General features: G+C 34.6%; 1 protein-coding gene across 2 annotated transcripts; it reads right to left on the reverse strand.

Moving 5' to 3' along the window:
- Positions 1 to 1,120: 1,120 nt before the first annotated feature.
- On the reverse strand, positions 1,121 to 11,656 carry MS3_00010948 (uncharacterized protein). Of its 2 annotated transcripts, none has more exons than XM_051219364.1 (8): positions 11,615 to 11,656; positions 10,383 to 10,578; positions 10,164 to 10,338; positions 7,976 to 8,361; positions 6,534 to 6,619; positions 3,612 to 3,869; positions 2,248 to 2,544; positions 1,121 to 1,592 (listed from the first exon to the last, which is right to left on the reverse strand). In XM_051219364.1, exons 3-7 carry the CDS (start codon positions 10,177 to 10,179, stop codon positions 2,367 to 2,369), a joined length of 924 nt encoding a protein of 307 aa, XP_051066801.1. In that variant the 5' UTR covers positions 10,180 to 10,338; positions 10,383 to 10,578; positions 11,615 to 11,656; the 3' UTR covers positions 1,121 to 1,592; positions 2,248 to 2,366. The 2 variants fall into 2 exon arrangements, with proteins under 2 accessions (XP_051066801.1, XP_051066802.1); XM_051219363.1 differs by having other exon boundaries at positions 10,378 to 10,578.
- Positions 11,657 to 12,394: the final 738 nt, after the last annotated feature.

Consider the following 12,394-nt stretch of genomic DNA (forward strand, 5'->3'; position numbering starts at 1 on the left):
TTCTCTGTTTAGGTCGCGAATCCTGGTTCTGATATAACGTGATTAGTCTTATTAACGTATTGTCGTAATATACGTACGAAAAAAGAATATTGTAAACCATCCCTTATATCATATGTTCGAGTGAATACTTAGGAATCACATGTTTCATCGACACTCGAGTCAGACACTTATACGTAATCTCCCAGCTGAAAAAGTGGAATGCCATCTTGATGTGGAAAAATATGGTCCATGTAGAGGGCACGAAGCTGTGCTCACAATAATCTGACTGATAACATCTGAAATTTGCATAGTTTCCTCAGACTTATATAAACTCCTACTATATATATGACGAGTGTGAATCCTAAGCATTTCGAAACCTACAGGCAGAGGCTAAGGCCCAGTAACTAACACAGAAATGGCGCTAAACCCTCCAACAGGACCAAAGTAACTCAATACTCTCATAACTACCAACCTAGCTTACTTAACCTTATTTCGAAACCAAGTGGTAGCTCTTTCTGCTGATGATCACTAATAGTAATGTGATTTAAATGAGTTAAGACATTACTTGGTTTCGGTTGCTACTATTTCTTTGTGCTTAAAGTTGACGCTGTCTGAGAAGAAATGATTATCTAAGCGAACATCACGAGATGGTCTTTGTCGCCTCTTTTCCAGAATCAGAAAATACCATTAGGACTACCATTTACCGGGAGAAAGCACTATACTCATATCCAATCCATAGTATGACCTCATTCTTGAACCCCATCAAAGCGTGATAACTCAACCCTACGACAGTTGCCTGTAAGTTCCCTATTCTTTAAGCGAACTTAGATGTCTAGTAAGACCTTAAACTAGTGTCCTATAATCAGTATATAACTTCACTGATTTACAGAGACAAATACGGTTATTCCCACCGACAAGATAAAGTTTCGGTTAGACAATTATAACCACATGTAATGAAATTTAGCTGAATGGAATTTTAGTCTAGAAACCAAAACTGTATCTGATTTTTCAAACAGATTCACGATAACCGACTAAAACAATATTATCCTTCAACAAATACGATCTTTTTTAGAACAATGCTCATTGTGTGAAAAACATCCTCCTGATTGTAGAGTGTCTTTTGCAATTAAATCAAAACTAATCGAAAATAATAATGGTTTATTATGCACGGTCATAGAAATATCGACTGATAGAAAAAGTCCAACTAGCTAAGAAATCATGTTTGTTCCATAAGTGAAATTCATTATAAAAACTCAACCAATTGAATACATAGCGTCAAATTAGCAGATAAGAAATTGCAAATTCGTGATAGCAAACACTCATTGGGTTGTTGTAGTTAACTCTAACCTTTGTTGTAGCGCTTTCCAGGACTTTTCAACTTGATACTGCGAACATTCTGGGTCCCATTCTGTACTTAGAATTACATGAGCATAGTCGATAGGACTTTTCTGAGAACAATACTGACCTGCTTCAAACCAAGTGTACCCACCAGTCACTTCAGCAACAGCAGAAGCTTGTCGTGCAAGACGTTCTGATGCTGCTTCCGGACTTAAATTGTTCCTCTCACACAGCCGGCGCTGAGCTTCTGTTTGGGATAAAACTGTTAACCATACCTGAAGATTGAAAAAATTGGAGGTTGAAATAGTTCAACACATTCTGAACGTCTTTGGTCAACTATGGGCCGTTCATCTGTCTATTAGTCAATAAACGTGGCGACCCCCTAGCAGACCTGACCGTGTCTTGGATTCTGTCGTATGTTTTCCAGCATCAACTACTGAGTAAGTTGACATTTGCACTACATTTAGTGCTGAGTACCTGTAGCAGCACTCACATTTAGACCACTAATATAACACCCATGTGTGTTTAATTAAACTGTAAATCTAGGGTAGAAGGACTGGTTAATTCTACTGTCATGCATTTTGGTTAGCCTCTTGCAAAAAACTATGATTCACATGATAAATCCTCGGAAAAGAGATCTTAGGGTCCCTATTATCTGATTACTACCATATTTCATGGTTCCGTATACGAATACTTTATTGCCACTGTTAAGACGATAATAACATACAATTTATTCAAGACACGAAAATATATCTACAATTAAACAACTCAAGGCTTCGGTTTCGATCCCCGACGGGGTCTTTGCTGCGCACCGTTGAGGAGTCAGTCCCATACTAGAATGAAAGAGCTGTCCAGTCCTCCTTAGTCTTTAGTGGTTGTTTAAGGTGCAATGTTAATAAAAAAGTAACCAATATAATGAATAGAACGTACCTCGTGGCACATTTCATCCCACCTAGCCTGTAAAAGCACCGCTGCATCTATAATAATAACCGGACGTTTAGGATCCCGATCTTGTTCTAATGCTTTACATTCTATTTCTTTTACAACTGTCAGAATTTTTTTAATATTTCAGGCCAAACTATGGAATTCAGATCTTTCAGTTGAGCAGGATCAGAAAAAACTAGCCTTCCTAGTAGGCCTCTGTCTATTGCATAGGGTGGCACTGGAGATGCAATTTTTTCTCGTCCAAAATGAGACAAAAGAGCTTGGTGGCAAGGAGTACCAGGACTGTAGATTCAAGCGACAAAAAAGCAATATCTATTTGAGGTATTTTTTAAAACAAAATATTTGGAAATAATATAAACAGTACCGATAACAAAAAAGTCACTACTAAATGAAACATTGATACTTCATATAGAAAAGTCAACTTCTTCAGGGGATTAATAAACCTATACAAAATAATACTGTTGGGAACTTCCAGGTAGACTGACATTCTTATTTTGATTTTAAACGAGGTATGGTTACCATTCAGAATGGATAGCTGTTCACTGAATAAGAGATATCTACTGTCAGCCATTTTGTGAATGTTTCACAAACGACTGAATAACATCATCTGCAGGACTACATACACAACATCGGCAAATGATGCTCAGAGCGGAAGTCTGCTAGATGACATGCGTAAAATACGACCCAGTCAGCGAACCTGTTGTTTTAAGACGAATACATTTAATCACAATCTTAACATTAACCAACTACAACGTTGAATCTCGCCATCTGAGCAATTCCGTCAAATCAACTACGATAAAAAACTAAGTCATCAGCGCCCAGAGGGGGTATGTTTCACAAACAAGGTGAAGCTGCACGTGTTGCATACCTGATCTTTCTCAGATAGAAAAACGTCGTGACGGTACAAAAGGTGACACGAAATGGAAAAAGTTTTGCTTTCACTACATTCGACTTGATCTTGTCCATCAAATTAGCCTGAGCAATAAAACAGCTACCTAGATGCAAGAACTCAACTTATTCTGACGGTACACTACTAAATTTAAGTGTATTATACACTCTATACCTAGTTTCTGTTGAGATACTCTGTTAAGATAAAATTAACGGTAAGGGAAAAACTGATCTAAAAATCACAAACCTAAACATTAAAATGTTTTAATTTAGGAACCTTTTAAGTCTGACTATCACCAGTTTCAATTCACGAAAAATTAGTACACTGAAACTAGAGAATATTACCTGTTATGAAACACTATCAACCAACCTAATTAAAAAATATAGAGAGAGTAGTTTTTCAGTATTGTACAAGAAATTCTTTAAATCATTCAAAATTAATGTCATTTACAAGCACTTACATATATGCTTCATGACCGAGACGATCACAATCGATTACATGAACTTGGTCACTTAAATGTTCGAGTCGTCTAGCCAATGATGATTTACCAGAACCAGACGGTCCTGTTAAACCAATCAAATATGGACTACATGAATTGTTTACAGTTATATTATTAACAGGTTTTAACAGACTGCCTAGTTCATTGAAACGAAGTTTTGAAGAACATAACTTTAAATCCGACAAGTCAAAAGGATAGGCTTTATATTCGTTGGAGATCCTGTTGAAAAGTAGGAAGTAATAGTATAAAGATATACCAGTTTAATAACAACAGTGTAACACAGACATATTTATTGATAATCAAGATATGTCTATATAACATAAGCTATAGATTCACAAATCACAAGAACTGACTGTTAGAATCCAAGAGTAAGCAAAGGAAGCTCAAAAATATTATTTGATTTATTACAGCTTAATCTTTAGACTACTGAATCCCAAATTTGCTGAGTAATTTCACCAGAATGATAGATACATTACAAAATGGGAAATTTGCACTGCAACGATTTGATGCTATGTAGAAGTCTAACAGTTAGGCCCTTAATCATTGATTAATGAGAAACTTACAAAATGAACTTTGTCCAGAAATCTATGATATCTAGTCGTTTTCTTGTATTACATAAAAATGATTGATTCAACTGGATAGCTGTCTTGTCTTTGGATATCAGTTCAATTGGTAGCTTACGTTAATAATTCAGTTTTGTCACTGTAACCATCATTCGGTCAATTCGTATCATTGTAGATTATCTATTGATCAGAATTATTTTGTTTTATTTTAATAATCGGAATTTAATCTATCAAACTATAGAATTTTACGCCATAACACTACTCTCGATTTAGATTTCCAGAGTAAAATATTCTGACAGCATCCAGAAAGAACGTACTAACTGACATTGACATTGCTCTCCCTCCCCTCACCTAATCCTTCATCCAATACAACAATGTAGCACGGATGTAAAGTGTTTTTAATAATGCAAAATAAGACTTCTTAAGAGCACTAACTACATAGAAATATTTTCAATAAAATTAAATTAAAATTCCGCATCAGATCAATAATTATTTGAGTAAAATCAAATCATATTGACAACCTTAAGTACACTGATCAGATTTACGATAGCACTTCTTAGGTTTTTGTGCGAAGTTCACGATACACCTGGAGGTAGTACTTATTTTATTAGAAACTAAATAAGAATTGTCTAAATCTAGTCCAAAAATTGTTTACGTTTTAAAAAAAATATCTTTTATGTGACCACATCGTTGAATGCGGCATGACAAGTGAGCAAACTTACAATAAAAACATGTTTCTGATGTAGGCTGTATATGAGCAAACTTGTGATTCAGGGCGGAGTCAATGATGTTTTTATGGATAAAAAATATTTCTCAGAATAGAGGTTTATGGAGATAACAGTAATCTAATGGTTGAATTGATGTATCGATTCAAGTCAGACCACCATGGGAAACCTGGACTGGTTAACATCAGACATTAACACTGTTGGATTCCGGCCCAGTGGTCTGGAGGTTAAGAGTTCGCGTGCGAGACCTAAGGCCTTAGGTCTGAGTCCTGCGTGCGGGATCATGGATGCATACTGCTGAGGAGTCCCATACTAGGACGAAACGGCCATCCAGGTTTTCCATGGTGGTCTAGCCTAAATCGAATTATGAATTCAATCATTAAAAATATTTCCCAACTCTAAACACCCACCCAAATCATAATCACAGCTCTAACCCTAACCCATTTTTGCTTACTATAATAACTCAACATGGGGTTTACAATTTACATCAAAAATACTTGTCCACCGTAATCTAGTTAATTTTTGTTTTGTAGCTACAGTTTTTTTATTAGCTAATAATAATTTCCCCAGGTTTGTCAGCACAATTTGGCTTCACCCTTTTTCCTATAGTCTCCCTTGATACTACAAAAGAACCAACAAAGAAGTTAGTCTGATTGAAATTAAGTTACAGCTGAACTTTTGCAACCCATCAATAGAAAATCATAGACCTAAGTACCGTGTTTCTAGAGAATGTTCAGTGAAATATACTTACATTTCAAAACCCACCCTTTCTATTTTGATTGATAGAATCTGAGAAACCAGTACTCGCAACGGGAAACTGTGATTTGCACAAGTCAAGATGGGAGATAAACACGACAGATGAGAATTTGTTACATAAGAAAGCAATAAAAACTATATCTGAATCTACGCTGAGATTTTATAAGAGCAGGCTTCTGTCATTTTACGATTTATGTCCTTATATAAATTTATAACCATGTGTCACATTTCATAAATGACTTGAATCAGAGACAGCCTTTCCATAAAAATGTTTTACACCATTCATTTTTGGATTATTATTATTATTATTATTATTATTATTTACTTTTATTGATTTCCGACAGATCTTTTTTCTAACAATATTAAATCCATTTTTGTTCCCAGCATTTTAATGTGTAGGGTCAAAAAAGCATTGAAAAAAGTCTTCATCTAGTTTAAATCTTATCGAGACCACGAACAGATCTCAGCTAGACAACGACTAAAAACCTGTAAGTACTGGATAGGACTTCTCAACAGTATTCATTTACGACAGGAAATCGGACCTAAAACCTTCAATCTCGTGCGTAAACGCCTAATCTTCAGGCCAATCAGAAAAGATTTGATCGTGTACAAGTCCAAGTCAAATCAATTCAATTTAAATGTATTATTGAGATTTACAGTTGTACATATTCGAATAAGACGCTTTTCTGTAATTTCATAAGCATTGAAAAAAAGACAGTTAAAACAGAAATCTAAACCAAGTATATTAAACAGCTAAAAACAAAAATACATTGAATTTAATAAGTAAGTTAAAAAATTTGTAGAGGGAAAAAAGCATTTAAAATTTATGTTTAACTTACTTAGCTGAACATATAAAATTGATCACTTCGATTTTTAACGGCTTAAATCCATTCGCACGTCGTAATTCATTCAATTTTTCACAATTCTATTAGTAATGATATGAAGATTGAAAAATCCTCAGCATAATATCAGTGAGAATCCTGTTATAAATAATTAATTACATATGTGTAAATTTTTGACTACCAGGTCAAAACTTTGTCTAGTTAGATGATTTGTAAACGTTTAGTTTAAGGTTTCTTTCTGCGACGTCTCACACCAACTGGAAAGTTATTGGACATTAAGAGCTGAGTGGTTTTTTCATAATATAATTTGAGACTCCTTAACAATGAACAACCACAGCCCTCTCTTAACAAGACCAAACTCAAGACATTCAAGTCAGGTGGAGAGTAGATTATCGTTAGGTCAGTGATCTAATGTTAATTGCTGAAGAAAATTATTTTTCAAAAAAATTTCCAACATTTTACTCCCCATAACGGAACAGTTTAATTGTTCTGGAAGGATCAATTGTAATTTAATATGCACCGAATTACGTTATTCAATAAAAACAATAGATTCCATCTATTATTACTATTAATGTTACTTGTCAAACAAAATATAATCGAGTGTGTTTTAATGTTTTCGCTAGCAAGCATATATCGTTATACAATGAGCTGTCTTGCTGAACGTCAACGAAAAAACACTGACATAGTAATGAAAATATCAAGCTATTTTTAAGCAAATATAAGATCCATTTAATAAATATACGAACTGAGTTTCTGATGTTTATAGTAAAACTCGTTAAACAGTCGAAAATTCATGAAATATTTGATGGCTATATGTAAAGATAACACATTGAAAAAACATTGTATCATGTAGACTAGGAGTTTTAGTAAGAGCTGTGAAGACTGCACGAATGATGAAAAGCCAAGGCAAACGTTAACATCCTACACTGATACAAAAATATAACATTTGAGGTCTCCTGTGCTTTCTGATCGCCTATTGATTGTCTGAAAGATTGCTGATGTACATAATTAGAGAAAATATATGTAAATGGCTCTGGAGAAAAGCGGAACGATGAGGTAACTGAGTCTGATTTTTGAGGGTTTCCAAAGATGGTTTAAACAAGGAGAAAATAGATTAGAATACTTTATCAGCACAAAAGATGGAGTATTCTGAAGGGGATTATATTTATGCACCTTAAATTTTGTAAAGTACTTATTGGATGGAGTAACAAATTTTAACAAATACGTTTTAAGTGGTGCCTGTTAAAGATAAAAAGCATATACGTGAACAATGTAAAATTAATTTTGGTGGAGTTTTGTTCTCTGAGCTGGATGGTTTGCAAAATTAATTCCATTAAATGCTAAATATGATTTTAAAATTAAATCATGGTAACAACCGACAAACATTACAAAGGTATTTTAGAGTAATTATATAATTTTTTTTATCAAAAACAACTCACATCTAAAGAATCGGAGCTGGCTACAATACAGTCAAATTCTGAAGAATATCCAGGTGGACCAAATTTATCAGATAATTTAACAATTTTCATAATTTTGGACTGTACGCCTATATCACTGAGAAAAGTTTGAACAATTTTACTGCGCTTCTCCCATGAAAATATCAATGGGCTAAGACATTTACTTGAAAGTAAATCAGAGCATGTTACACCAACAAGCAAATGTTCTTTAGCCAACAGAGCACCAACGGTAAGTAGAATTTTATGTCCATAATGTAACCGATCAAAAGTACCACCAAGACATACACGGGAGATATCCTCATGTGATTCATCTGATGACGCAACAGTTATCTGATCATCAGTAATTGGTAGGTCTGATTCAGAATTATCTACACAGATGGAAAAATGTTTTATTCACAAATATACATAAAAAAATAAAGAAGCATGCATAAACACCACAAGGGAAGTATGACAGGGTCTTATATCCTGGAAACACAAGGTAGTATATACTCATGACCTGATTACTAACAAGTATATTATAAAAGATCTTACTTTAAAGATTGGTGTATCAAGACAGTGACAGGAATTTCAGTTTGCCATACACATTTAGACAACTCAATTTGAGAAAATCACCAACTAGATCCTGAAAGACAACTTCAGAGAAAACCATATGTCTGAGATATATTGAAGGGTTTTAATACTTAAGGCCTACTATGGACATCAGTTTTATTAAATGAAGCAGTATTCACTAGATGCGACGATTTGGTTGGTATGGTACACTAGTCGTAAAACCGACAAGTAAATGAGTGAAAGCTATATTGAGATGGTGGAACCGCAATTCAATGACTCTCACAATTTCCAAGTGAATCAAAGAAGTGAAACGTACTAGCCAACTCACAGTAAGCTTACAACATAAGCATGTTTATAGAATGAGAACTAAGAATCAATGACAGAATACAAAATGACAGTTTATTTTTGAATCACTACACGGCATTTTACTCGTAATATGTAAACTGTTATTGAAATCTGTGACAAATATATATACTAAAGACTCCCATTGTGAAAATTAGAACAACACATATAAGCGAACAATTGTTTTCAATTAGATCGTCATCAGGTTTTACTCTAATATACATGAATATTTATACGAAAATGTTAAACCAATCAAGGCAATATGGGTCAATAATCACAATGAAATAGAATAGGTCACCACACATAATAAGTAAAATTACAAGTTGATAGTAGGAAGAAAGGTGTACTGATAGTAGTAGTAATAATAAAATACGATAACAAAAGTCTTATCAATAGTTAAACGTTGGAAATAGAAAGTCAAACGTGGGTAAATAGACTTGGAATAGTCAACACAAAACATGGCCAGTTATAACTTAACTAACGATATTTCTCTTAAAATCATTTTTATTTATTTTATCCTGTTTTTGTTATAATTAGCCTTATTTTCACATCAAGTATTTATTTGTAAATTTCCGCCTTTTGCCTTTTGTACTCTTCACTATCTAATTATTTACACACTTCTTATTACGTAATGATTTCAATGTTTTGTGTTGAATATTCCAAGTCTATTTACCCACGTTTGACTTTCTATTTCCAACGTTTAACTATTGATAAGACTTTTGTTATCGTATTTTATTATTACTACTACTATCAGTACACCTTTCTTCCTACTATCAACTTGTAATTTTACTTATTATGTGTGGTGACCTATTCTATTTCATTGTGATTATTGACTCATATTGCCTTGATTGGTTTAACATTTTCGTATAAATATTCATGTATATTAGAGTAAAACCTGATGACGATCTAATTGAAAACAATTGTTCGCTTATATGTGTTGTTCCAAATAGATATCACCAAGCTTGTATTACATTAAATGTGGTAGAATTCGCAACTTTTAAAGATCTGTGACACGGTTTTCTGGACACTTTACTTTGAACCAGATTGCATTTAAGTCTACTTTGGCAAATTATATTTGATTACTTGATCAATAGTCAAATGGCGCCCATCATTTGAGATGGCATATTACTTGGTATTTTATTGGTAAGGTAACAAAACTCAACTAATTACAGTACTTGATACAGCATCATACACTCTCTCTACTATAAAATAACTAAAACCACCAAAAGTTTACTTGTAAAACACCTTTCAATTTAATAAAAAGATTAAAATGTCTTGCCTATGGTAGCATACATAACACGATCACCGTAAAGTGGATTGATATTGTGGGCTTCATTTAAAATCCAAACGGGACTAAATTCAGATTCCTGTGAAATTACAATATCAAACTTTACTGAAGGCTTGGTATACTTGGTGGTAGGAAGAAGAAGACAGACGTTTAGTGATGGGCAAACCTGTAGGTTAAATGAAGTCATATTAGACATAAAACCAACCTTACATGCGGTTGTATAACACAACGTAGCCGTCTTTTTCCAAAACATAAAATCTGAAGGACTTCGTGGAATTGCTAAAAACAGCTTTTCATTCACCACATTGCTAACAAATTTTAACAAAGAGAATAACTTCTGAGAGTGCACATGCGGTGACAAAATGAGTAGGCCAGATCGGTACATATTTAAAGATAATGGATCGTCCTGCAAAAAAAGACATACAGTAAGTCTTAGTTAATGAAAAACACAAGCCTTACACATTTATGCAAAGTAAGGAAAGAGATGAATAATTTTCACCCCATTCACATCACCGCTTCTATAGAGATCCATTAAATGAGATGCTACCAAACATTAGTAACTATCCTAACCTGGTTTTATACTCAAATAAAACCTAATATTAGTGATAAGTGAAAACTTGATTCACTAAAAAATAGAGTATGGGCATAAACATTAACGGCAGCGAGACAAAACTATGTTTAGACCAAATTAAACTTATTGGCTGATTTTGATCATAGTCCTCAGCATGAGAGAATCCAGAGAAATTTCGACTGAATAGAAAAGAGTAGAAAAATGAATTACAGTACCAAATGGAATAAAATCCATGAATACGTTATTTTTGCGTGATTAATTAAATTGTCTATATTGGCTATATGTTCCCAAATGTTATAGTTTGAAGAAAGGAATTGGCGCTCGCTAGCAGTTTTGAAACATTTTAACGCTAACTCAACCTTAACCTTAGTTATTATCTCAAATTTAACCTCAGCTATCGCTTAACGGACCTCCATATCTAGTAGCAGTAGATCACGGATGCCTCCAGGTAAGAACCTAGGCATGTTAACGATCAGAAATTGGTAAAACATAGGGATAATGTCTTTAGTCCTGAAGAATATGTCAAGTTTCCTCTTAAAAGACTCCTGGGAAGTTGCTTGGACTAGCTCAGCCGGCAGCGAACCCCAACACTGAACTACTTTTAAGAGAGCTAGAAGAGTGTCTACGGTCCGCTCTGCTGTTATGTGCCTCCATTTTTGGGTGTTACCTCTAAGGTTTGTGTTGAGACTAAGGTGAGGTAGGTGAATAAGATGTCCAGAAGTGTTAAGGATGATGCAGACACTTTCAATGTCACTCTAGAGTCGCTTAAGGGTCGTTCATAAATTATAGCTCACATAAATTACTATCATAATGCCAATGGTTCTAAGAAATTAACCCCCGCACCACCGAAACGAAGAAAACAACTACTCACCCTACCAGCGTTCCACCTTGAGATTGAAGTCACCTCTCTTCTGTCCCAACGACCTTCAAATGATTCTCGACGGAATAGAAGAAGCTCTCGCTCAACGTGCTTCCATATCTCGTAGCAGTGGATCTTTGATGCCTCCTAGTAAGAACCTAGGTATAGTTAACGATAAAGTGGGAGGAAAACACTATTAAAGCATAGTGAGACGCTATCCCTAGTCCATAAAAATATATCAAGTTTCCTCTTATAGAGATTCTGAAAAGCCGCTTCAAAGAGCCCAACCAGAAGCGAATTCCAGCATTTGGCTACTTGTAAAGGGTGAAAAGTGTTCCCATATGTTGTGCTTCCAATTCCTGTGTGCTACCCCTAAGTTTGGTGGCGGGATATATCCAGGAGTGTCAAGGATGGTATTACTCATCTTCAGTGAAAAGTGATAAATCTGACGAAACTTCCTGTGGAAGGCCATTTATATAAATCAAGAAAAGAAGAGGTCCTAGTTTTAAACCCTGACGGATCCCATTAGTACATTTTTAGCCCAAGTGAAATTTACCATGACTTTAAAAAGTCGATCAATTAGATATGAAGTAAGCAAATCAAGTAACGGTGGACGACACGGACTGGGAGAAAGGAACAAAAATGGTGTGAGATTTGCAAACCTATGTGCCTTCAATAAACTGGTCATAGGCGGCACTATATTCCCATATAAACGCATTCACAAAACCACATGGACTTCACCGGATCACACCACGCAAAACCAAATCGACCATATTTGCATCACCAAAACGT

Source organism: Schistosoma haematobium, chromosome 4, assembly GCF_000699445.3.
Source record: "Schistosoma haematobium chromosome 4, whole genome shotgun sequence".
NCBI lineage: Eukaryota > Metazoa > Platyhelminthes > Trematoda > Strigeidida > Schistosomatidae > Schistosoma > Schistosoma haematobium.